This window comes from Bos javanicus, chromosome 23 (assembly GCF_032452875.1).
Source record: "Bos javanicus breed banteng chromosome 23, ARS-OSU_banteng_1.0, whole genome shotgun sequence".
Lineage (NCBI taxonomy): Eukaryota > Metazoa > Chordata > Mammalia > Artiodactyla > Bovidae > Bos > Bos javanicus.
The window spans coordinates 31,444,256-31,471,482 of NC_083890.1; the positions used below are offsets into that span (position 1 = coordinate 31,444,256).

A 27,227-nucleotide genomic window follows, 5' to 3' on the forward strand; every position below is an offset into this window, starting at 1 on the left:
AAACACTGTACAGAGAAAACACTACTTAACGGTCTCATTACATTCCTTTGACCTTCACAGAATGTGGAATCTACTCTTCATACTCCATTATCCATATAAACAGATCATTTTTACTTTGCTCAAAATTTTAGTTTGCTTTATTCTTTCTACTTATAGATACATATTCCCAGATGAAAATGCAAAAGATGTCTACTCTGTAACTGTAAAGCTCTGTTTTTATTGCATATGTTGTTGCCATCACACAGTACATATACCAAATGGAAATATAAATATTACAGGGCTCATGCTTATAGTGCATCTTGCTTTACATGAACCCCAGCATTCTGTGAGTTGACCATAGTGACGAGTCAACAGTAGTTAATGAGTATGCTGCTGCTGCTAAATCGCTTCAGTCGTGTCTGACTCGGTGCGACCCCACTGACGGCAGCCCACCAGGCTCCCCTGACTCTGGGATTCTCCAGGCAAGAACACTGGAGTGGGTTGCCATTTCCTTCTCCAATGCATGAAAGTGAAAAGTGAAAGTGAAGACGCTCAGTCGTGTCCGACTCTTTGCAACCCTATGGACTGCAGCCCACCAGGCTCCTCCATCCAGGGGATTTTCCAGGCAAGAGTACTGGAGTGGGGTGCCATTGCCTTCTCCAGTTAATGAGTATATCATGATGCTTTTAACAGCAAGACGGACTGCAGTATGGCTGCGACGTCGTCTGAGTTGGTGTTAACTCTGTAGAATGCCCACTAAAACCGTAGTCGACAGGATTCGAACCTGCGCGGGGAGCCCCCCAATGGATTTCAAGTCCATCGCCTTAACCACTCGGCCACGACTACTGACTTACTGCTTCTCTTGTAGGCCAAAGTGAAAACTAGTTAGTGGCAAGTTCTGCAACAGTTGGTCTGATAACAAAAAGTTTCTTAGCCCTGTCCAGGTCTCTCCCTCGTGTATGAAAGAGAGCAAATCAAGAAGCAGCTGGTGATGTAATTCAATAAAAAGCTCCTAGACAAAGGACTAGATCTTCCTGGATGCTGGAGCTTGTCCACTAGCCGCTGACAATCGCGGACACGCACGATCACTCCTAATTCTCGGGAACCTGCAGAAGGGGAGCTTTGTCTTTAGAGTTAGTTTCAAACAACCTCCAGTCGCAAATACTAATGGGAGAAGGAACTCGAATAAAGGGAAAATGCGAGAATTGGAGGTGCGGGGTGGGGGTGGTCATCTGTATTTACTTTCAGGTTTAAAATCTAAATCAGGAATCTCTTCCATGGCATCAAACTGACTTGTGCTTCCAAAAGAACGATTAAAATCATTTTACCGCGACAATTCAGAGTGAGAGGTTGGGGGTGGGGGGTGGGGGGAACTGAGCAATTTCTGTTCTAACTTGAAAAGACAAGGTTCTGAATTCCTTCCTTTGAAGGTCACTTGTGTCATCCTAGTGAAGGCCGTGAGACAATTCCCAAACTACCTAAGCCTTCAGCCTCCGGAGCCTGGGGAAAAGGGAGGCACTCAGTACAGGTTTCCCAAGGATACGATTTCTGCCGGAGGACATTCTTGGTCCCTTTCAATGCAGAACAACGCAAAAATACATGAAAACGCGTAAATGTTAGGGGAAAAAAATCCAGCTAAATTAATAAAGTTGACTCTTGAGTCAGAGACTATCTGCTTTATGAGAATGTGATAATGAAGGGGAGACTTGGCTCTGATTCCTTTTCATGGAAATGTTTTTCAGTAGCTCAGTCGTATCCAACTCTTTGCCACCCCATGGACTACAGCACACTAGGCTTCCCTGTCCTTTACCATCTCGTGGAGCTTGCTCAAACTCATGTCCATTGAGTCAGTGATGCCATCCAACCAGCTCATGCTCTGTCGTCCCCTTCTCCTCCTGCCTTTAATCCTTCCGAGCATCACGGTCTTTTCTAATGAATCTGCTCTTCGCATCAGGTGGCCACAGTACTGGAGCTTCAGCTTCAGCGGTAGTCCTTCTAATGAATATTCAAGATTGATTTCCTTTAGGATTGACTGGTTTGATCTTGCAGTCCAAGGGAATCTCTTCAAAACCAAGGACTTTATCTCTGAGTTCTAGGAATGAAGTGTTTCGCTGGGGCATAAACTAGTAGAGAGAATTTCAACTATGAAAAGAACATGATCACCATGACTGAGGTGGAATGTACTTCGCTGGGAGTTAAAAGAAACCATCTGTTTAACATAGTAAGAGTTATATTCCTCTTACCATATTCTTGCAAATGTTATTTGGTCTTGCTATTAAGGCACTTGCTATATATACATCCATCTAGACTCGTAAACGGTTTATAACCTTTAACATAGTAAATTTATTTTGAAGTTTATTGTCCTTGAATGGTCTAATCAAAGTATCGCCCCCAACCAGCAGAGTGTGCACCACTTGGGAACTTGTGAGAAATACAAATTCTTGGACTTGGATTCAGATCTACAGAATTAAAAACTTGCTAGGAGTGGGGCGGGCAGGTAAGGGGAGATGCAGCAGTCTGTTTTAATAAAAAGCCCTCTAGGTGGTTCTGATGCCCATCGAAGTTTGAGAAGTACTCTCTTAGGGAAATAATCTTAACAAAGAGAAACATGTACTGCATAAAAATATTTATTTTTATTTCTCATTGTAATAGCAAATAAAAGGCATTAAAAAGAGATAACTGTTTAAATATTTTTGTTTTATCTGTGTAATTGATCATTACAATGTCAGTAAAACAAAATTTGGGAAGACTTTGTAATTATTCTGGGAAAATATTTATAATGTAATGTTCATTGACAAGAGCAGAATGAAATGAACATGACTTCAACTATGCACAATTTTTGCATATGAAATACTGAGAATAGAGAAGGAATACTTCAAAATATTGCTAGGGCTGGTTTCTGGGTTAATTTGTGCAGGATTACAAGTTAATTTTTTTGTTGTTGCCTTTTACAATGTAAAGTAATCATCCAGTTTTGTAAGCAAAAGGTATAACAATGTCTTTTATTAATTTATTTGTTATTTAGTGATGAGTGTATGTATCTCGTGGATCCCCATCAGAAGCTGACAGCAGGAAGCTGGTCTCTCAGAATGTCTTCTACTTGCTGCTGCTGCTAAGTCGCTTCAGTCGTGTCCGACTCTGTGCGACCCCATAAACGGCAGCCCACCAGGCTTCCCCATCCCTGGGATTCTCCAGGCAAGAACACTGGAGTGGGTTGCCATTTCCTTCACCAATGCATGAAAGTGAAAAGTGAAAGTGAACTCGCTCAGATCAGATCAGATCAGTCGCTCAGTCGCGTCCGACTCTTTGCGACCCCATGAATCGCAGCACGCCAGGCCTTCCTATCCATCACCAACTCCCAGAGTTCACTGAGACTCACGTCCATCGAGTCAGTGATGCCATCCAGCCATCTCATCCTCTGTCGTCCCCTTCTCTTCCTGCCCCCAAACACTCCCAGCATCAGAGTCTTTTCCAATGAGTCAAGTCTTCACATGAGGTGGCCAAAGTACTGGAGTTTCAGCTTTAGCATCATTCCTTCCAAAGAAATCCCAGGGCTGATCTCCTTCAGAATGGACTGGTTGGACCTCCTTGCAGTCCAAGGGACTCTCAAGAGTCTTCTCCAACACCACAGTTCAAAAGCATCAATTCTTCGTCGGTCAGCCTTCTTCACAGGCGCCTTCTATCAGACTATCAGAATAAGGGGTCCTTCCAGACTGAGGAGAAAGTGTTACTTGCCGGTTTGCCACAGTAGCGAGATATTCGACTAAATGATGTCAAAGAGTAAGCAATTTCACTTAATACGAATACACTTTCTGGTAGAAAATTTCTTTGAAAAGAACTTTATTCTGTACTGTTTAGTCATGTAAAGATACAGCTCAATTGCCAAGTAGTCAGCACAATTGCCAAGTAGTCGTGGCCGAGTGGTTAAGGCGATGGACTAGAAATCCATTGGGGTTTCCCCGCGCAGGTTCGAATCCTGCCGACTACGGTACCTTTCCCCAGGGAGAGGTTAATCCTATTGAGGCATAGCCAGTTGGGGAAGAATGCCCGTGTCTTAAAGTGAGAAGGTTTGTTCTCCAACCTGGCTCTTTATGGCTGCTGGGGAAAGGCATGAGCATTCGGATGGCGCCCCAAACAGCATGGGGGTCTTACTACTATTATTAACTTTAAGAAATTCTACCATACCCCTAATGGTGTTTTCTTTTCTCCCTAGGAGAGTCAGGGCTTTGGTGATGCCTTCCGTTTTCCTGTGATTCAAGGCAAACAGGCTTTCTTAAGGAAAAAAACTTGAAACGAGCATTTCCTTGCTCAAAGAACCTCACCCATATCAGGGGTCCTCTTCGTCCTTGTTCACATACAAAAGGAAACTCCATGAAATCTTGGATGAAATGCAAGTGAAAGTTAAAGTTATGGTTGCCAAGTGGGGAATCCAAAATGGATATTAATAAGCAAACCACTACACAACTAAAGAACTTAAGTAAAACCATTTCCTTGGTGATCCAACTAGATAAGGACGATGACATTACATCTGGTGGACTTGTCCTGGGGCCCAAAAGCAGTGATGGGTATGCCTGTAGATGGATCTGCCAGTTGTACTTTTTTCTTACTCTTAACTTACTGAGTCCCCAGATATTCTCTGGTGGGCAGTGATCCAGGTCATCCAGTGATTATCCAGTGGGTCATACCTGGTGGGGTGGAAATCAAAAATAATCCATGAAGGAAAATATGGAAATAAATCAGCAAGTCTTGGTAATTTCTAATCCACTCCAGGCCTTGGTCATAGGGGAATCAGTGGCAGCTAAGCAGAACATTGTTGATCCCTGCATTATTGATGACAAATAAGCGAAAGTGCAGGGTCATCCATCAAAGTCAGTCTGAGTATTTAGGGTGAGATTGATTCTGGGGCTTTATTTCTGGAATCAAAGGCTGCACTTGTACCATGGGGGTGCGTTTTACCTCTGCATAATCAGGAGAAAAGGAAAAAAAAATCAGGAGAAAAGAACCAGACCCAAGTTATATAAAATTTGCAGAGGAAAACTGGTGGTCACTTGAGGACGAAGGAGCACACAGCTGATGAAGAGACCCAAGCACGAAGTATTTGCTTGATCTCCTTTACATATGTAGTGGCAGGTCAGGAAGTCCTAGGTTCAGGTGCCAAGTTCCCTCCTGGTCCCATACCTGAAACCAGATAAACGGAGCTTGAAGTTATTTTTGTTTCAATTTGGTGAGGACCATCTCCTTCAAACTCCGTGTGGTCTCAATTCTGTACTTTTTCCTTCCTTTCCTGAACTTCCACTCAACTGCTCCTCCTTTCCTTCTCTCTCATTTGTTGTCGCTGCTGTTGTTTAGTTGTTAAGCCATAATCAATTCTTTGTGACCCCCTGGACTGTTGCCCACCAGGCTCCTTTGTCCATGGGTTTTCCTAGGCCCACTGGAGTGGGTTGCCATTTCCTTCTTCATCTCTCTTCTTATGTCTTCCCTTTTGTCCACCAACACTTTCATCTCCTTTGTCGTTGTCTTCCATTCTTTTTCCCTCTTCTGTCTGCTCCTTTCCCCCTTCTGCTGTTACCCAGCATCTCTCAACTGGATACTTTCTCCTTTGTGTTCCTTCCTCTAGGACAAGGTGGAATCATATAAATCCACCTCTGCTTCTGCCCAACAGGTGGAGATTCCCCATCATTCGAGGTCTCTCTCTAATGTTTTTCTTCCACAGTTTATCTTGACTTCATCCCATTCAGATACTGGAATGACCAGCAGTTGAAGAAATGAGTGTGGCCATGGTTATATGTAAAGCTTCTTGGATTCAACATATGTTTTTTGAGCCTCTCTAAGAGAGAGTCAAGCAAGCAGTGAGGGAGTAGACAGCTGAAGTGGAAGACAAGTTAAGACTAGGTAGTGCTTGCCATTATTCTGTAGGCTTCTGAAGACAGCTGGAGCAGAGAAAATAAGATATTCCTGTCCCAGGAAGCCCAGAGGGTAAGAATGGTCGTGAGATCATCTCTGATGGCTTTGTTTTTTCTGGTGGCTTTTGTCTAGTTTCTGCTTTGCGAATGTTTCAGTAGGTGAAGTACTCTTGACGAAAAAGATGACCACACATAGCAGAGGATGGTTTCGATCCATCGACCTCTGGGTTATGGGCCCAGCACGCTTCCGCTGCGCCACTCTGCTTATGTTAATGGGAGGTGCTAGGGAATATTTTTCAACCTTGATTCTTTCGCATTTCCCCAACACCTCCAAGTTTAATACTGTCACTTTCTCTGTCCTCTTTTCACCATTCTCTTTCTCCATCTGTTTCCTCTATGCTTTTCGCTTTCTTTCTGGCCCTTATAGTCTGTGTCATTCTCAAAATATTAATGTCACACGATCTCTAGTTTGCAGTCCTCACAAATCTTCAACCCTTTCTTTCTTCAAGAGGATGACAATCATTCCCTTTGGATCAGGAATTATGACAGGTAGGTAAGGAATAATGATGGCTAGAATGTCAGCTTTCCAGAACAAGAACTCAGCAAAGCCTTTTAAAACCTTTCAAGAGTCAGTTTCTCCCTCACCCAAAGCCCTTTCCTCTGGATTTCCTCTTGGTCCTGTCTTTCTTCTTTTTTTCTTCTTTCCCTCCTTCCAAGCTCATACTTAGATTTATCAGGTAAAAGTGGACAATATCTCGTGTTTAGCTTAAGTTACTCCCCCTTCCTGGGTGCTACACAGATTTCTCTTGCTCTGTTGCTCTTGATTATTGGAGACTCCGAAATAAGGCTCCATTTTGCCAAATTCCCCTTCTTGCGAGGTTCAGAGCCAACTGTGACTCCTTCCCTCCACACCCCAACCTGGAGTCATCTAGCTCTTTTATTTTCAGAGGTCTAGTCATATGGCAAGTTTGTTTGAACATGGTCTCATTGCTCAGAAACTGAGAGACTTAGGAATTAAGATAGTCCCCCAGGGACTCAATAGGTCCTGAACTGAAAACGAAAGCTCCCACCAAGTGTAGGGACAAGGCCCTTTTCTGCAATGAGGATTTTGCCACCAACTATGGGACAAGCTTTCCCTGAGGCAGGCATGGTTTGTGGCAGCAAGAAGTCAAACCTCAGAAGGTGCTGACTGGTTTTCCTCCTTGAGCTGTCCTTCATCCTTTATATATTCTCTTCTGAATTTTGCTGGAGAAGGAAATGGCAACCCACTCCCGTACTCTTGCCTGGAAAAACCTATGGACGGAGAAGCCTGGTTGGCTACAGTCGATGGGGTCGCAAAGAGTCAGACACGACTGAGCGACTTCACTTCACTTCACTTCTGAATTTTGCAGATCGCTTGCCTTATCTCCATTAGATTCTCGGAGTTTCTGCTCTTTTCCTTCTTCTTTGCCACAGAAGCTTCAGACCTAGTGTTGGCAACCCAAGACAATGTCTCAGTGAGGAGGCAGGGGTCATCACTTCTATATCTGTATCCACTGCCAATATTCTCCTGTCAGCATTAACAGAATACAGTCTTCTTCTGGAAGAGGTTCGCTTGGCCTATGCACCTGTGCTTCAGTCACTTTCTCAGAAATGGAAAGGTTTAAGCCCAGACCTGAAAGCTTCAGATGTAGGAAAGCTGTAACACCATTATGGCTAGGGACTTTGCCATTGCTAGAGCCAGTTTTGCCCTGTCAAAATCTCTGCCCAAGTTCCTAATCACATGCTGATTTGCCATCCATCTGTCCCCATTAGTGAAATGTCTCTTCGTGTCTTCTATCCATGTTCTAATTGGATTGTTGAGGTTTTTAAAAAATTTGTTGTTTCCAGAATTCTTGTGCATTTGCAAGATACTGTCTTTTGTCAGGTATGTGGTGTGCAAACATTTCCTCCCAATTTGCAGCTTGTTTTTTCAACCCCTTAATAGTGTCTTAAAAAAATAATAATTTTGTTTATTTATTTGTTTTTGGCCGTGCTGGGTCTTCATTTCTGCTCCGGCTTTCTCTAGTTGCAGTGAGCCATGGGCTACCCTTTAATTGCAGTCCACAGGCTTCTTACTGTGGTGGATTCTCTTGTTGCAGAGCATGGATTCTAGAGTGCTGGACTTCAGTAGTTGCGGCATATGGGCTCAGTACTTGAGGCTCCTGGGCTCTGGAGAACAGGCTCAATAGTGGTGTGGGCTTAGTTGCTCTGCGGCATGTGGAATCTTTCTGTATCACAGGTTGAACCCATGTCTTCTGCGTTGGCAGGCAGATTCTTTACCTCTGAGACACCAGGGAAGTCCAATGGTGTCTTTTTGTGGAGTAAAATTTTAAATTTTGATGAGGTCCAGTTTTTTCCCTTTAACGATTGGGCTTTGGTATCAAGTCTAAACTACGAAGATTCTGAAGATCTCCTATGTTATTCTCTGAAAGTTTTATAGTTTTACATTTTAGTTTGTGATTTATTCTAATTTTATATATGGAATGAGGTCTAGATCAAATCAAAAAAAGGTTTTTGTTTTTGCCTATGAATGCACCATTTGTTGAAAAGGCTCTCTCTCTCTCTCTCTCTTCCAGTGATTTTTTTTTTTTTTTGTACTATTGTCAAAAAATCAATTGGGTATATTTTGTAGAGGTCAGAATATATTTTTAATGGAATGAAATAACTAAGACAATTACTAAACATTAGTTTGCTAAAATTTGCTTAAAATAAAGAGTGGGTTGAATACTATACATTAAAAATAATAATATATACTCTGGAAGGTTATACAAAAATTTATTTCACTGTGGAGAGAAAGTGAACAGCTAGAGCATGAATAGAAGATAGATTTTATTCATTGCATATACTCTCAATATCATTTGAACTTCATATCATGATTATTATATTTAATTATTATAAATATTAAAATTCTTAATAGGCAAGGAAAATAAACTTTGTATCAGTTGATCACTGCCTTTTGGTAGAGATAGTTTTCCAGTCAAGAATTTTGCTTTCTTTAGATAGCATATACTTCTGGCTCTTTACCCCAAAAACATGCTGGAGTTGTGTGAAGCAAGCATGGAGTTATTGATCGATTTCCCTTAGACAGATAAAAATATGTGTGTTAGAAATACACAGGTTTTAGTTACATATGAGAAAAGAAATCCCTGAAAAGGTAAAAATTTCATGGAGAAGCAAGTAGGATTTTGAAAGCAGGAAACACCAAGGTGTCTCTGAAGTTCAGACTCTTCTCAGGGGAAAAGAAAATATATTAGGATTCAGGTCACACCTATTGGAAAAATGCAACAATTATGACTTGGTTTTTTCTGGCAAGGGTGGGTTAATTGCAGGATTATAAGCTGGAAAGGGTAGTAACTGCCTGCATCTTGGTTAGAGTTCCTGTTTGTGTTTGGACTTGCAACTCCAGAATTTGTCAAAAAGCATAGTATTAAGAAGTAATTAGTTCATAAGTAACTACCACGTAGTCGGCAGGATTCGAACCTGCGCGGGGAGACCCCAATGGATTTCTAGTCCATCGCCTTAACCACTCGGCCACGACTACACAATAAGACAACATGCTATGAGAATAAATAGCCATGCTGAAGCTTAGCTTTCATAAAATTAAATCACATACCAAAAAGATTGAGTCACATATCAGAAAGTATATTGGCAGTCAATGTGACCAGTCTTTGATGTCATTTGAGTGACTATCATGCTGTTACACCATATTACCAGGGAAAACATTATCCTCAGAACTGGAAAGAGACCTCATTTGATGGGTTATTGGAGTGAGATCAGTGTCTGCTCTGTCAGCCTCTGGTGGAGATTCATGAAATAGACCACAAAGTGGAACAAACTTTAATATTCCCTTCACAATTACATGTAATTAACAATGATTAAAAGAAACAAACACACTAGAACTTAAGTCCACACACAGTGAGGATAGTGATTTTCAATAAAACTTTCTTCCCTGGTATAGTAGTGAGACTTCGTCATTGGGAAGACAGATGTTAGGTTCATGTCAGACAAATCTATTAAGACAGTTAGAAGGAATTTGGAGCCCACATATCTTTTCACAGTCATTTTATGTGTTCCCAAAACAACAAAATAGAGTTAACAAATTGTTCTCATTTGATGGTTGTGCAGTTATTAAGACAGAGACTCAAATTATTTTTTGCCTCAAAATCCCATGGTAAAATAAAACTTGTTCACCTTGTCACAGAGAGATTGGCCCTGACTCAAAACTAACAACTGTAGAAACCATGTCAGGGATTCATAAATACTGTTAGAGAACATAGACACAAGACTAAGAACCCTCTGCATTGAAGAGTCTCCTTTATGTTACAAAACCTATTTTCAACGAATAAACATTTTTAACTAACAAATGTTACTAAACTGTAATTAAGCAAAAAGTTGCTGAATAAATATCACCTTTGAAATATGGCTATGTGAGTCATTAACCTCAATTTTGTCAATTAGGAAGCCAAAGTTCACCCATGCCTGAAGCTATAATCCCCGTCAAACCAGTTCTTAGAGCATCCCTTTTTCAGAGGGATAATGGGTGTGGGTTTCAGTGCACATTTGGGACACTAGAATGAAACATATGTAGGTCCAACAGAATGGAATGGAACCTTGTTCAACCAAAGGTTATTAGAACCTCTATCTCAGTTCCCTTTCAATCCTTACTCTAAGATTTTCACTGAGAAGCCCTTGATTTGTGATAGTCTCCCTTTCTTGTTGAAAAAGGAAGCATGCTAAAGGGAAACAGATGCTAGACAACTTTAGTTCTCTTAATTCTTAATGAATATTCTGAATTCTGTTTTTCCAATTTCCATTTACTGCTGCTGCCACTTTTCATTTCAAAGTCATAGATGTCTCATAGTAGCATTTAATTTAGGATGTTCTGTTGCTTCTGAAAGACTAACAGATGTAGCAAAAGAAATACCAAAAATTCATAAAATATTTAAGGAAAATAATGGATTAACCAACCAATTACTTTTTTGAGACTCTTAAATGATGCCAAGGAAACAAAAGAGATGAAAGGATGCGCTAAAGGGATGTACTATTTAAAGGACACACAGCAGTTAGATTCATAAATGGGATTTGTTTCTACTACATTAGCTTACGTAATCTAAAGTGATGACTTAACCAGTTCATTTCTTCAAAAACACATATGCTAGCAGGCAGAATGATAAATACAGAAGTAGTTTCATATGAGACATATAAACAAAGATATATGGAAGCACTAATATTACCATTGCATTTTCTTAAACAATGTTATGGCAAAGACACTATAAGGGGCACTGAAGAAGGGGAATGAAGGATGGAACTTGAGGGCTTTTCAAAGGAGGAGACATAGACAGGCAATCTTTAAGGATGCACAGGATTTTAGGAGGTGAAGAACCTGGGAGTGACAACACTGGATAAGCAATAATCAGTTTTACATTTGAGGAATTCTATCTTGACTTTAAGGCTGCACCTTGACTTTAAGGACAGCAAGTCAGCCAATCAGAGATGAATGATTCCCATAACGGAAACAAATGTAAAAAGACATGGTGAAGGAGGCTCATGGACTTTCTGGCCTCTGCCTTCCTAGAAATAGAAACTCTGGAGGTTTGACAATGCTCCTGATGCTGAAACAGGAGCTATTTATGATGCTGGGTAAGAGCTGTCCCCTTACCATCCTGGAAGAGGAGCTGGCAGCAGGACTCACTGGGCTTTCACAGATACTCCTGAGTAAGTTAGGAAAGAGTGCCCTGAAATAGCAAGTTTACTTACAGCAGCACTAGTTCCAAAAGCTCCAAGAAGTGCATGCCAAGAATACTTCTATGTTGAACCATAGCCTATTGCTTTCAGTGTAGACTCTCCCTTGTTTCAATCGTCTATCAACTCAGTCGTATGTTTTCACGCTCTAAATCTGTGATGTCCAATACTTTAGCCACTTCTGACATGTGACTATTGAGCACTTGGTCCTACTTGAGCTCTAAGTGAAAGATACACAGCAGACTTTGAAGATTTTGTATGAAAAAAAACAAAGTAAACTATCACACTGTCAACTTTTCAAATTTCTTACATAGTGAAATGATATTTTGAATATGTTGGGTTAATATAAAATATATTATTAAAAGAATTATGCCTTATTTACTTTTTAATATGGCTACTAGAAAATTTTAAATTAAATCAGTGGCTCAGATTTATTTCAATTGGAAATGTACTTCCTAATTTACATTCTCTGTTGCAATTGCTGTAATTCTTGTTTTTCTTACACTGTTCACCAGTTTTATTTTTATTTTATTTTCCTTATTTATAAGAAATTTCAGTGATTTAAAGCTAAAGAGAAAGGGATTTTCCTGGTGGTCCAGTGGTTAAGACTCCATACTCCCAATGCAGAAGGATTGGGTTCCATCCCTGGTTGGGGAACTAAAATCCCATATGCTGCAGGGTGTAGCCAAAAAAAAAAAAAAAAATGTAATGAGAAAAGTTCTAGAATCCCAACAGCAGCATTCAGAAACCAGATTACAGGCTGATACTCCACAAAGCAAGATTCTGTGTAATGGTCAGTCCTGGTTCAGGATCTCTATTCCAGCCCCCAGAACTGGAGCTTCATTTTCCATGGGATTCCTCCAGAAAGCAGTATCTGGAAAGAGAAGAACTTCTGCTTATACTATCAACATTCTCTCTAAGGTATCCTTTTGAACAAATTTTTATTTTTAAATTCTGTACATTGATGTCATGTGGGTCACTTTCCACAACTCTAAAGTTAGGAATTGTTTCCACAGAAGGGCCTTAACATTTCATGACTTTAACATTCTAGAATTCTATTTAGTTTTTGAGAGTCAAAGCAACCTTATGCTGAATGTAAGAGATGGAGAGATGAGAAATGATGCGTTTTGCAAAGAAATATTAAGTTCATCCTCTGGAAATCCAGGTCTTAATAGCCAAAAACAAGTTATTTTCATTAAGCAGGCCCTGCTCAGCAAAGAAGACTTTTCACAACTCAACATCACTGACCCTCCTGAGGTTGCAACTCGATGTTTTTTTTTTACTGTACTTCATTCCTCTGAACACATGCATGAAAGAGGAAAGTACCTGGCATTTAATCAATGAATGTGGAATGCATTGGGTTTAAGAAAAATTAATAGATGCATTCTTGAGATGCACTCAAGTATGTCAACTGTGCAGATCTCCACAAGAGAGGTGAGGATCAGTCCCATTAAATTGCCAAGTGAGATAATCTAATTTTCCTAGGAATTCCTAGAAAGGCATTCAAGTGTGGTTGACATTGCTTTAACACTTCAATACATTAACTCATACATGTTAATGATCCAATGGGATTTTGCATCTGAACTCTGTGCCCAGAATGAGTCAAAACCTCATCTCACTTTTAGCTCCTCTCTCTTTACCAGTGTCCTTGACCCCAGGACAAGTTAATCTGGCATAATGTTGTCGACTTTTTTGGTTTGGCTACCAAAAGAATGGCTGAAATAATTTCTTCAGTTATGTAGTGGCTTGCCTATTAAAATCCAGTTTGGATTCATGACCATAGCTGTGAGTTCTGGCTTTCACTTATTATGCGAGCCAAGATTTCATGGAGTTTCCTTTTGTACATGAACAAGGACATACATGACTGGAGAAGAGTCCTGATAAAGGGGAAAGGTTTCTGCGAAGTTTTTTCTTTCGGAAAGGCTGCCTTTTAAGCAGGATTTTGACTGGAGGAAAGAGGAAGGTACCATCAAAGCCTGGGCTCTTCTAGTGGGGAAAGAAAGCACCATTAGGGCTGTGGTCGAATTACTTAAAATTAATAATAAATTAGACCCCATACTGCTGCTGGGCGAGGGGTATAATCCGTGTGCTTCCAGCGGCGGGGAGCCTTTCATCGGCAACATAAAGAGCCAGGTTGGAGAACAATCCAGCTTCTCTCTAAGGTAACAGCATTCTTCCCCAACTGGCTATGTCTCAATAGAGAACGATGTCGTAGTCGGCAGGATTCGAACCTGCGCGGGGAGACCCCAATGGATTTCTAGTCCATCGCCTTAACCACTCGGCCACGACTACTTAGACAGTAGTTAAGCTCATTGGTCTAAGTAGCTATGCTGCTGCTGCTAAGTCGCTTCAGTAGTGTCCGACTCTGTGCAGCCGCATAGACGGCAGCCCACCAGGCCCCGCCGTCCCTAGGATTCTCCAGGCAAGAACACTGGAGTGGGTTGCCATTTCCTCCTCCAATGCATGAAAGTGAAAAGTGAAAGTGAAGTCGCTCAGTCGTGTCCGACTCCTAGCGACCCCATGGACTGCAGCCTACCAGGCTCCTCCGTCCATGGGATTTTCCAGGCAAGAGTACTGGAGTGGAGAGAACTTCAATTCTCTTCAGAATGTCACATTTTCTATCAGAAACTGCATTTGTATTAAGCAGTTTCTTGCTCTTTGGCATCATTTAGCAATGGCACCCCACTCCAGTACTCTTTTGCCTGGAAAATCCCATGGACGGAGGAGCCTGGTAGGCTGCAGTCCATGGGGTCGCTAGGAGTTGCAGACGACTGAGCGACTTCACTTTCACTTTTCACTTTCATGCATTGAAGGAAATAGCAACCCACTCCAGTGTTCTTGCCTGGAGAATCCCAGGGACCGGGGAGCCTAGCGGGCTGCCGTCTACGGGGTCTCACAGAGTCGGACACGACTGAAGCGACTTCGCAGCAGCAGCAGCAGCAGACACATAGGCTATTGTGTCAAATTGGCAGGTAACACTTCCTCCTCAAACTGCAAGGATTCCTTATTCTGATGGTTTGAAGAGAGGAGACTAATGTTTTGTTGTTTGCTTTTTTAGTGCTTCCTTCGCTGTGCAGAAGCTTTTTAATTTGATATAGTTCCACTTGTTTATTTTTGCTTTTGTTGCTTTTACTTTTATGTGATGCCAAATCCAAAAAAAAAACCATCACCAAGACCTATGTCTAGGAGCTTAAAATGACTTACAGACTTGAAAGTAAGATCTAAAATCATAAAACCATTGGAATGGGAGGAAATATTTGCAAATCATATATCTAATAAGGGTTTAATATCCAAAATATAGAAAGAACTCATACAAGTGAAAGGCGAGAAAACCATCTGATTTTAAAATGGATAGAAGATCCGAATAAATCTGTCTTCCAAAGACATATATATGGCCAAGAGGTACATGAAAAGATGCTCAGCATCATTAATCATCAGATGAATGCAAATCAAAACTACAATGAGATATCATCTCACATCTGTTATAATGCCTATTATCCAGAAAACAAGAAATAACAAACGTTGACAAGGATGGGGACCTCTGTGCACTGTTAGTGGGAAGATAAGTTGGTGCAGCCACTATGGAAAATGTATGGAGATTGCTCAAAAAAGTAAAAATAGAACTATCATATGATCCAGCAATTTCACTTCTGGATATTTATCTGAAGAAAATGAAATCATTAATTTGAAAAGTATATATGCACTCCTATGTTCATTGCAGCACTGTTTACAACAGCCAAGGTATGAAAACCTCTGTCTATCAATGGATGAAGGAATAAAGAGGTTATAGTATATGTACAATGAAATATTATTCAGCCATAAAAAAGAATAAAACCTTGCCATCTATTGCAACATGGATGGACCTTGAGGGAATGATGCTAAGTGAAATAAGCCAGATAGGAAAGACAAATACCTTTTATATGTGGAATCTAAAAAAAGAAAAAAATAACAGGTTTATAGATACAGAGAACAGATGAGTGGTTACCAAAGGTAAAGGTGGGCTAGGGCAAGTGGGAGAAATGGAGGAAGCGGATCAAAAAGGTAAATAATTAAAAAAAAATTAGGGATGTATCCATTACCATCAAACCTTTCTACAGAGGACAGGTTCTAGAGAACTTCCCAAGGACCCTGGCTCTCTCTTCACCAATCTGTTTCTTAGGGGGTTTTGTAAGGGAGCCCTCCAGGGAGATAATAGAGGGAAGATGAGTGGGTGTCACGTGTGATAAATCCATTGCAAGTTCCCTATGTGTTTTAAAACAATCTAAGATATCTATATCTTTCTCTACCTCATACCAAAGAAATCTTGGCTTCTTAATTTACTGTAGTTATACTGACTTCAGGTTACAGGCAACTTACCATGCACACTGTTACAATTCCCAGCTGTTCTAGCTAACACACTAACTTCAGAATCTCCATTAAGTGTACCCATATTGATAAATTTGATTTAGTTCTACATTGTATTTCTTTTTTCCTGATCTATCACTCCCCCACACACTACTCTGGTTTTCTTTTTGATATGAATTAGCATTATATTACAATTCTTTCAGTATGTAAAATAGAAATATATAGTGATTCCCTGAGTCCTACAGGCAGTGCAAGATGGTGGGGGTAGGTCTTGAAAAAAACCAATATCCTCAAGCAAGGTAACTACTTCAGTTTAGATTTTTTACCTGGTTTTTAAGCAACAATAGGGTGCCAGATATTCACGATGATGTGATCACTGACCTAGAGCCAGACATCCTGGAATGTGAAGTTAAGTGGGCCTTAGGAAGCATCACTACAAACAAAGCTAGTGGAGGTGATGGAATTCCAGTTGAGCTATTTCAAATCCTGAAAGATGATGCTGTGAAAGTGCTGCACTCAATATGCCAGCAAATTTGGAAAACTCAGCAGTGGCCACAGGACTGGAAAAAGTCAGTTTTCATTCCAATCCCAAAGAAAGGCAATGCCAAAGAATGCTCAAACTACCGCACAATTGCATTCATCTCACATGCTAGTAAATGAATGCTCAAAATTCACCAAGCCAGACTTCAGCAATATGTGAACCGTGAACTTCCTGATGTTCAAGCTGGTTTTAGAAAAGGCAAAGGAACCAGAGATCAAATTGCCAACATCCGCTGGCAATTGAAAAAGGAAGAGAATTCCAGAAAAACATCAATTTCTGCTTTATTGACTATGCCAAAGCCTTTGACTATGTGGATCACAATAAACTGTGGAAAATTCTGAAAGAGATGGGAATACCAGACCACCTGATCTGCCTCTTGAGAAATCTGTATGCAGGTCAGGAAGCAACAGTTAGAACTGGACAGGGAACAACAGACTGGTTCCAAATAGGAAAAGGAGTACGTCAAGGCTAGGTATTGTCACCCTGCTTATTTAACTTACATGCAGAGTACATCATGAGAAACGCTGGACTGGAAGAAACACAAGCTGGAATCAAGATTGCTGGGAGAAATATCAATAACCACAGATATGCAGATGACACCACCCTTATGGCAGAAAGTGAAGAGGAACTCAAAAGCCTCTTGATGAAAGTGAAAGTGGAGAGTGAAAAAGTTGGCTTAAAGCTCAACATTCAGCAAATGAAGATCATGGCATCTGGTCCCATCACTTCATGGCAAATAGATGGGGAGACAGTGGAAACAGTGTCAGACTTTATTTTTCTGGGCTCCAAAATCACTGCAGATGGTGACTGCAGCCATGAAATTAAAAGACGCTTACTCCTTGGAAGGAAAGTTATGACCAACCTAGAGAGCATATTCAAAAGCAGAGACATTACTTTGCCAACAAAGGTCTGTCTAGTCAAGGCTATGGTTTCCAGTGGTCATGTATGGATGTGAGAGTTGGACTGTGAAGAAGGCTGAGCACCGAAGAATTGATGCTTTTGAACTGTGGTGTTGGAGAAGACTCTTGAGAGTCCCTTGGACTGCAAGGAGATCCAACCAGTCCATTCTGAAGGAGATCAGCCCTGGGATTTCTTTGGAAGGAATGATGCTAAAGCTGAAACTCCAGTACTTTGGCCACCTCATGCGAAGACTTGACTCATTGGAAAAGACTCTGATGCTGGGAGTGTTTGGGGGCAGGAGGAGAAGGGGACGACAGAGGATGAGATGGCTGGATGGCATCACTGACTCGATGGACGTGAGTCTGAGTGAACTCCGGGAGTTGGTGATGGACAGGGAGGCCTGGCATGCTGCGATTCATGGGGTCACAAAGAGTCGGACACGACTGAGCGACTGAACTGAACTGAGGGTGCTACTGCTACTTCTGCTAAGTTGCTTCAGTCGTGTCTGACTCTGTGGGACAGCATAGACGGCAGCCCACCAGGCTCCCCGGACTCTGGGATTCTCCAGGCAAGAACACTGGAGTGGGTTGCCATTTTCCTTCTCCAATGCATGAAAGGGAAAAGTGAAAGTGAAGTCGCTCAGTTGTGTCCAACTCTTCACGATCCCATGGACTGTAACCTACCAGGGTCCGCTATCCATGGGTTTTTCCAGGCAAGAGTACTGGAGTTGGGTTACCATTTCCTTCTCCAAGGATAGACTAGTGTTTTGGAATAGAGGATAGGCTGCTTCTGCTAGCAAGAATATTTTTAGGAAGGAAGCATCACTGACCATGGTACTTGAATTGATCCAAATACACCAAAATGTCCCCTTTCCATTCTCAGGTACCCTTCTTTCTGAAGAATAAGGAGGAGAAGAAGGGGGCGGGGGGAATACAGAGAGGAAGAGAGAAAAGAAAAAGGGGGAAAAGAGAGCCCTAGTGTTTGTGGAGTGTCATCCTTAAGAGCACTGATATTTGTGGAGTGTCTTCCTTAAGCAAGGTACTTAGCATCGTAAGACATAGCAAAGAAGGCCTTACCTTCTTTTACATAAAGTAAAGAGATTGAGGTACAGAGTAGTTTTACATCTTGAAAATTACACAGTTAGACATTCACAGAGTTAAGAATTCAGTCCCAGAGCGTCTCCGTTTCCCATCCTACCATGCTGGTTCCACTGTGCCAACAGAAGTAGAAGGTGGTTCCCTGAGGACTCCATTGCCTATAGCAGTTGTTGACATTGTTAGGTTGTTTCTCTGTTTTTTGAAGTCAAGTTTTGGAATTGAATTAGTAAATGTTTTTATTATGGAGTCCTATATTTAAAAATAGTATTGTGGGCATCCTTAGTATAGGAATCAGTGCCAACTGAGGTCCTTTGTACCCATCAAATTTTCATGACTTTATAAGTAAATGAACTCAGGGAAGGTGAGAAAATGTGTACCTACAACGAAGGGTTTTGAGGCCCCAGGGATATACATCAACCAGGAAGCAGTCTCTGATAATGGTGTTCATGCAGGACTTTGCATAAACTGTATCTTTGGTAGACATGAAAATATGGCCTTTCCCTAAACTTCTAAGGAGTTAAGATTTCAAATTACAATCAGGCAGTTGGTGTCTTCATAAAAGCAGTTTATATGTTAGGCTGAAGTATCAGCAAACATAAGAACATAACAAAGAAAGAAAAAGTATGGGTAGGTAGCTTTTCCCCCTTTATTTTAGCAATTTGCTTCTCCAGATTGATCACTAACATCTATTGGTAATTGAAAATTCAGCTAAGAACAAAAAATAGATAACTAAAATGAGAATAAGAATTTCAGCTATTAACATAGAGTGAAAAATCTCCTTAGTACGCTTTATATGTTGAAACACTATGAATCAATTAAAGTGTGAGTGGATTTTCAGTATTTCAAGGGCTTTAACAATTAATCGGAGAAGGCGATGGCACCCCACTCCAGTACTCTTGCCTGGAAAATCCCATGGATGGAGGAGCCTAGTAGGCTGCAGTCCATGGGGTCGCGAAGAGTAGGACAGGACTGAGTGACTTCACTTTCACTTTTCACTTTCATGCATTGGAGGAGGAAATGGCAACCCACTCCAGTGTTCTTGCCTGGAGAATCCCAGGGACGGGGTAGCCTGGTGGGTTGCCATCTATGGTGTCGCACAGAGTCGGACACGACTGAAGCGACTTAGCAGCAGCAGCAATAATTAATAATGTGGGGAAACAGTAATTTGTGTGTATTTTATGTAATATTAATAATTAGTAAAAATTCAATTAGTTAATATAAAATTAATACAATGAGAGCATTCTTTAGCTAACATTTTCATTAGACTATGATGAGGAATAACAAGGATGTGTGATGCATCTTAATTCTTTACTTCTAGAATATTTTAAAAACAAATTAAAAAACTAGTTTTACTTTTGGCTTTGAGTATTTAAAGTTGTACTTTAAAATTCTTCCTATTTGGTATCAAGACAATTTAAAACAGAATGTATACTTTAAAATGGCCATTTTAAACTTTCACAAGGTAGAAAAACTCCAAAATGATGTACTGAAGTCTATAAAGAAAAGGCAAAATGTGAATTGCAGATTCCCTGCCAACTCTCCCTAAAAGGAAAACTGGAAAGATAAGTAAATCAAGTCAGAAAGTAAAAGTATCTAGGTTCCACCGAGATTTGAACTCGGATCGCTGGATTCAGAGTCCAGAGTGCTAACCATTACACCATGGAACCCCACAGCTAGCAAGGCTGATAGCACTCCTTCCTGATACCATATAGTTTCAGTTCTGCCATAACACGTCCTCTGAAAAGCCGAAATTTGTATCCTCATCCTTGTTTTCGTATCTGCCTCCATAGCACACACACCTTTTCTTGCGCGCACCAGAGCTCCTAGTGCAAAACTCAAGAGCAAATCGGTTTCTCGGGATAGAAGTGGTAGGTCCGTGCTTTCTCGCGCTCCTCTCTGCCTTTTCTGCAGCTCGCGGGGCGGCTCTCCGCGCGACCACAGTCACCCGGGCTGCCCAGATGCAGTGACCGGCGCTCCGATACCGTGCTTGCAGAGCCGCGCTCCCTGCTGCCCTTGTCGGAGGAAAGGCGGGGCTCGCTGCATCCCGAGTGTTTGTCCCGAGTTCTCGACTTCGAACGTAAGGGACGTTCTTGGAAGTTGAATTTCGTGATACATAAATTGTGAATGACTTTATTTGACGTGATGTGCCAACCAGTCCTGGCGCTGTGGCAGGGGCGGACTGGGGGGCGGAGAGAGTGGGATGCCAAGAGATGACTTCTGTTTCTCGGAACGCTTCCACCTCGTGGAGACCAAGGGTAAAGCACTTTGAATGTTTTCAAAACAGAGTTTTGTAACTTGGTTCTCACTGAGAAAGCTGTTGTTGTTCAGTCGTTCAGTTGTTCAGTCAGTTGTCCGACTGTTTAGCAACCCCACGGACTGCAGCACACCAGGCTTCCCTGTCCTTCACTAAACCCCTGTCCCGAAGTTCGCTCAAACTCGTGTCCATTGAGTCGGTGATGCCATCGAACCACCTCACCCTTTGTCGCCCCCTTCTCTTGCCCTCAATCTTTCCCAGCCTCAGGGTTTTTTCCAATGAGTTAGCTCTTTGCATCATGTGGCCAAAGTATTGGAGTTTCAGCTTCAGCATCAGTCCTTCCAATGAATCGTTAGGGTTGATTTCCTTCAAGATTTACTGGTTTGATCTCTTTGAGGTCCAAGGGACTCTCAAAGAGTCTTCTCCAGCACCACAGTTCCAAAGCTGTGACCTACCTCTTTCATGGACAGTGAAGTTTTCCTGATGTCAAGTAGGAGACGTGACAGGACTGTTTATTGCCTTAGAGGAAGACAACAGCAAGAGATGGAAGAATCCAGACTGTCAACCCAAAGGGTTGAGGAGAAACGTCTTTACTAAAAGTAAATAATTGTAGCTATGCGGATTTGAACCTTCCCAACAAAAGCCCCGGAGAAGTATGGGCATTCAGCCAAGACAGTTTGAGTTGCATAAAGATGTCTGAAATATGGAAGAAATACTTCCAAGTTGAAGAGGCCGCCCTGTAACTGCCCCCTCTGCCTCATGTAACATCTCCTGGCAGTAGCAGTTGTCTCTCCTCCATAACTCCAGATCCTGCCAGACATGCTTGCTGCCAGAAGGTGATTCCACCCTCTGGGTTCTGATTTCCCATTAGAGACACCCAGATTTAAGTTCTCATGAGGTCTGTTTTCTGGTTATCCCTTCCCACCACCAACTATAATGCATTTCTGAAAAGATATTTACTAACTTCACAAATGATATAGTTTAGTCAGGTAGAGATTTCCAGAGTGGAAATCACTTTATTTTACAACTTGGTGAGCATGACTCCTTTGTCTTCTAGATATTGCTGTGGTGATGAAGTTAAATGCCATTCTTAAATAATGTAGACACTTGGGTAGATTCTTGGTCTTTTTTGTTCATTGTGTTGAGCAATAGGTGGAACTTTTAGGTCTGGTGAATTTTGGGGGGCATTTATAAGTAATTGTCACCCTTTATTTTCTTTGTTGTCTTGTCCTGGAACACTTTCAATCAGACATAGTTAGACTTCCTAGAATGAGCTTTTAATTTAGCTACCATTTTCCTATTTTCCATCTTTATTTTCTCTTCCTCTTTATGAGAAAATTTTCTAACTTTATCTTCCAACTCTTCCATCAGACTTTTTCCTATCATCACAGTTTTTAAAAATTTCAAGAGTTCTTGTTCTCTTGATGCTCTTTCAAAAATAACAGCATCTTATTATTGTCCCATAGGTGCAAAATGTTCTCTTATTTCTCTGAGAAAATTAATAATAGTTTTTTTTCCCCTTCTGTTATTTACTAGTTTCTAGTTCCATCAGACTCTTTCTTCTATTTATTTGCTTTGATACATATCTTTCCTCAGGATTCTGGTGGCCCCTTAGCAGTCCAATCCTATTTAAGAGGTAGCCTGCAAAACCTAATTGGTATTATGAACCTGATACACCAGTAGATGGACCCATTTTAGAGTGATTTTATTCGACAGACCATTGCAGTCAGGATGCCTGATATGTCCTCTGTGGTTTGGTCTTTCCATGACAGTTTTCTCAGAGAGTAATTTCCTTTAATCTTTCCCCCCCCCCCCCCAATTCCTATTAGCTTTTCCAAGGATCTGAAATATCCTTTACAGATGTTAATAACTTTATAATTGGTAGCTTTCCACCTTGCAGACAGTAAGGTTTCAGCTTTATTCACTCTATTAACTCAGTTACTATTTATTGAACTCTTTTCTGCCTCCCCAAATGTTGCTGATAATTGTAATGTTCACCTCAATCCATGTTCCATCCTCCATAGTTGTCTATGGGAGTTGTCTATGGGAATAAGTTACGCAGCCAGCATCTATACCTGCATCTCGATTTGCATAACAATCTGCATAACAGTTTGCATCTCAGGGTGGCTGAGTGATTAGTCACAATAAACAGATTATGAATGCAAAAGTAACATGTACCCCTAGACTTTAAAGAAATGTGGACTTTCTCCAGCCTTACGAGATAGCAGATCCTTAAGATAGAAGAAGCCTGGGTCCCTGAATCGCCACAAGGGCAAAAATGAGCTCCCTTGTCTTTGCTGACTCAAAAGTCTACAATGGACTCTTACATGAGTAAGAACTAAATCTCAGCTGCATCAAGATACTGAAATTTGGGGAGAAACTATGTTTCTTACCATCTGTCATTTGCTTTCACGCTCTTTTCATCATTGTGGGATTACTTCTTTTTAAATTATTTTTATTGTTAACTTATTAGCATCATAAGAAAACAAAGATAAAGCCCTGGGTTTCACCACTGTAACAAACATAATCCCTTTGAAAATGACCACTTGAGCTAAATGTTTGATTACAGAGTAATATGAAAGCCTTGTATCTAGAAATTGTATTTCTCTTGTTCCGGCAATAAAATCACTATTTCTGCTTCTTCATTTTTAAAACTTGAGTAATGATGTCTGCTTCACATTAGAAAAACAAAGAAAAAAAACAACCCACAATCACACAACCAAGAAACCACACTAGCAACACTACAGTGTATTTTCTCCCACAATTCTGTAAAATATTACATTATTGAGGTCTTATAGCATATACATTTTTTATCCTACTCTTTTCATTTAACATTATATCTTGTACTTTTTCCCTGAGCCATTCACAACTTTTTACAAAATGTTGTCTTTAATGGTTTGGTAATATTCTTCCAGGCATAACCCGAGTTATATAATCATCCCTCTCTCCATTCTTGGAAATGTTTATTTTATTGTTATAACTAAAAGTATCATATATGTCTTTGCACATAAATGATTTCCTTTAGTTTGGATTACCTCCCTAGAAGAGTTTTCTCCAAAATTAGTTTACTATATGAAAGGGAGTAACTACTGGATGGATCAGAAAGTTCATTGGAGTTTTACAGAAAAGCCTGAATGAACAGTTTGGCCAACCCCATATTTGAAGGAGGCTCTCTGGTGGAATTTGGAAGTGCTTTAAAGTGGCAAGAAGGATCTTGTTTCAAGCATAAACAGACAGGAGCAATGCTTTATAGGGCTGTCTTAACAAATTACCATTAAAGTGGGTGGCTTAAGACAGCAGTAATTTATATTTTCCCAGTTCCAGAGGCCAGAAATCTAAATTAACGGTGTGTGTAAAGTGGTTCTAGAAGGTCTGAAGGAGAATCTGTTTCATGGCTCTCTCCTAGCTTCTGGTGGTTGCTGAAAATCCCTGTAGTTCCTTGGTTTGCAACTGCATTATTTCAATCTCTGCCTCCCTCTCACGTGGTCTTTGTATTTGTGTGTCTATTTTTTATGTGTGTTTCAAATCTTCCTCTCCTTATAAGGACTGTATCATTGGATTTAGGGCCTTAATCCAGTATGACCTCATTTTAACTTGATATTCTTGGCAAAGACTATACTCAAAGTCATATTCACAGGTACCACTGTTTAGGATTTCAACATTTCTTATTGGGTGACACAGTTCAGCCCACCACAGGAAAAACTGTCTCTCTCTCTTTTTTTTTTAAAGGCTTAAAATGTATTTTAATAAGTTCATGTTGCATTATTCATTTCTCAGAAAAACTTCAAAGGTATTAGGGACAAATCAAACATGATACACCAATAAAAAATGCACAGCATAACTACCTAAGATAGGCAAAGCTAAGAGCTACCGTCTGACACTCAGCATACAGCAACCCTGTTCTCAAGATTGTACTAGGCCTATCAAGAAAGCTGTGAATGGCAACATCACAGACACAAAAGGGCCATTTCTGGGTTGTCCTTACCCAAGAAAAAGATGGAGGCAAGTTTAACACAAGATTTTTTAAAGATACACTAAATGAAAATCTCTAAGAGAAAATGTCTTCCTTGGGACATGAAAGGGTAATATATGGGACATAACAGAACCGTATGTATGTTGTCTGTGACCTCTGTGGACATGTGCCTGAATTCCCACCTGGGAATGATTGGAACAGTGGGGCCAAGGTCATTGGGGGATGTTTGGGTTTTGTGGTATATGTGGCAGGATCTCTGGGGTGAGACAGTGCACTAAGTCGTGTCCGACTCTTGCGACCCCATGGACTGTAGCCTGCCAGGCTCCTCTGTCTATGGGATTCTCCAGGCAAAAATACTGGAGTGGGTTGCCATTTCCTTCTCCAAAAACTGTCTCTTTGCCTGCCCTAAATGACAAGATATGGGAGAGCTTTAGTTATGAGAGTTTGAGGGCCTCAGCCATGAAAGGCATTCTCCCTTTGTATCTGAAAGTCTGTCTAAATCTACTTGATGGTGCTTTTGGCAAAGTACTTCAACTCTCAGAAGTCAATTGTATAGTCCTAAATTCCACATTAAAAAAAAAAAAGGAAAAAGAATCCAGTTCTACGGGGTTTCATTAAGTCTCTAAATCCACAATCCTATTATTACAGTTAGTCTGGCATTACACACATGGTCATGTAGGTTATTTTATTTTATTTGGTTTGTTTTTCTATACCGTGAATGTCCTCAAGCTGTTATATTAGCAGTTTCTCCCTAAGGCTCCTGGGCTACGGGCTTTCCTCTCAGGGAAGAAGAAAAGGAGTGAGGATTTGAAGATCTTCCCAGCATCTTTTTCTTCAGCTCCTGGACCTTCCCCATTCTCTCACCCCGCACTCTGGCTCAAATCAGGTTTCAAATACTTCTAAGACAGGGAAAGGTCAACGCAGTAGAAGGTTATCGGAGATACTTCTGTTTTAGAGCTTAACGCTGAAAGCAAACGCGACTGACTGCACGCTTTCCGATTTCCCCAAATTTCTTCCAACCCGTTTCCAGTCCCATTGGCACTTGCAGGTGTGAGACTACTAGGGTCACCCTCAGTTCTAGGGCATAGAAAATTCGAATCCCTTGTCTCAGAATGATTCTTTGACTTCCATCTTCCTCCACTGAATTTCTACTTGCCATGGATGACTTATTTCATCCGAACGTGAGAAGTCTCGAATGGGCTTAGGAAATTCTTTGTTGCCACGCCAGTTATACACCAAAACAACTTTCACTATGCTTGGTGCCTAGTGATTAAATGGCATATCACTCGCTGTACCTTTAAACTCGTTAACAATAAAACCCTTCCAGCAGGTAGTCGTGGCCGAGTGGTTAAGGCGATGGACTTGAAATCCATTGGGGTTTCCCCGCGCAGGTTCGAATCCTGCCGACTACGGTTTTATCCGCAGAAGGAAGGTTACCGAAGACTCTCACGTCAAGGACACAATCAACTGAAACCGCTCTACAGTCACTCAAGTCAGGTCCAACAACCTGCCAACTCCAAGGAGTATAGTGTCTGAAACATTGACATCAATCTGAAATGCAGCACTAAATCTACTACTGTGTGAAGATAATATTAATCCTGATTTGAGGAAGGTGACTTACTTTTCCTTATTTACTGGCCATGTCAACTTGGGGCCTCAGCATCAAACTTAGATTCCATCCTTTTCTAGGGTGGAGGTGCTTTCACAGCTGCTATCTGTTCTAGGGAACTCAAGATTTATAAAAATTGTATATTCTCTAACAGCTACAATTTTTGAACCCTTACTACAGGCACTGAATTGGCATTACATGGATTATCTCACTTAATTATCAGTTTAACCCAATCAGGTAGATAATATTAGCACCATTTTAAAAATGAAGAAACAGGATTGACTTGCACAATAACGCACTGTAAAATGGTATCTGAACCATCAGCATCCTTTTAAAAATTTTTGGGGTATAGTTGATTTACAATGTTGTGTTAGTTTCTGCTGTACAGCAAAAGTGATTCAGTTATATATATATATATATATATATATATATATATACACACACACACACACACACACACACACACATATATATATATATATATATATACATTTATCCATTCGTTTTAAGATTCTTTTCCCATATAGGTCATTACAGAGTATGGAGTAGTTTCCTGTGCTACACAGTAGTGTATATATGTCAATCTCTATTTCCCAATTTATCCACCCCCACCCCAGCAATCTGGTAACCACAGTTCAGCTCAGTTCAGTTCAGTTCAGTCGCTCAGTCGTGTCTAACTCTTTGCAACCCCATGAATCGCAGCACGCCAGGCCTCCCTGTCCATCACCATCTCCCAGAGTTCACTCAGACTCACGTCCATCGAGTCAGTGATGCCATCCAGCCATCTCATCCTCTGTCGTCCCCTTCTCCTCCTGCCCCCAATCCCTCCCAGCATCAGAGTCTTTTCCAATGAGTCAACTCTTC

General features: G+C 40.9%; 1 protein-coding gene and 7 non-coding genes across 8 annotated transcripts in view; 3 read left to right on the plus strand and 5 right to left on the minus strand.

The window, feature by feature from the left end:
• The window catches only part of LOC133236007 (uncharacterized), a 70,005-nt gene extending 43,780 nt beyond the window's left edge, over positions 1 to 26,225 (plus strand). Inside the window, exons 3-4 of the mRNA XM_061397753.1 lie at positions 20,439 to 20,604; positions 26,146 to 26,225. Of these exons, the coding sequence (XP_061253737.1) occupies positions 20,439 to 20,604; positions 26,146 to 26,225 (246 nt within the window). The remainder of the gene's footprint in view (positions 1 to 20,438; positions 20,605 to 26,145) is intronic.
• On the minus strand, positions 743 to 825 carry TRNAS-UGA (transfer RNA serine (anticodon UGA)). Its single transcript has one exon. It is a non-coding gene; the product is annotated as a tRNA-Ser (tRNA).
• On the plus strand, positions 3,886 to 3,967 carry TRNAS-AGA (transfer RNA serine (anticodon AGA)). Its single transcript has one exon. It is a non-coding gene; the product is annotated as a tRNA-Ser (tRNA).
• Positions 6,076 to 6,147, minus strand: TRNAM-CAU (transfer RNA methionine (anticodon CAU)). The gene has a single exon. It is a non-coding gene; the product is annotated as a tRNA-Met (tRNA).
• On the minus strand, positions 9,363 to 9,444 carry TRNAS-AGA (transfer RNA serine (anticodon AGA)). The gene has a single exon. It is a non-coding gene; the product is annotated as a tRNA-Ser (tRNA).
• TRNAS-AGA (transfer RNA serine (anticodon AGA)) lies at positions 13,856 to 13,937 on the minus strand. Its single transcript has one exon. It is a non-coding gene; the product is annotated as a tRNA-Ser (tRNA).
• Positions 20,123 to 20,194, minus strand: TRNAQ-CUG (transfer RNA glutamine (anticodon CUG)). The gene has a single exon. It is a non-coding gene; the product is annotated as a tRNA-Gln (tRNA).
• On the plus strand, positions 26,085 to 26,166 carry TRNAS-UGA (transfer RNA serine (anticodon UGA)). Its single transcript has one exon. It is a non-coding gene; the product is annotated as a tRNA-Ser (tRNA).
• Positions 26,226 to 27,227: the final 1,002 nt, after the last annotated feature.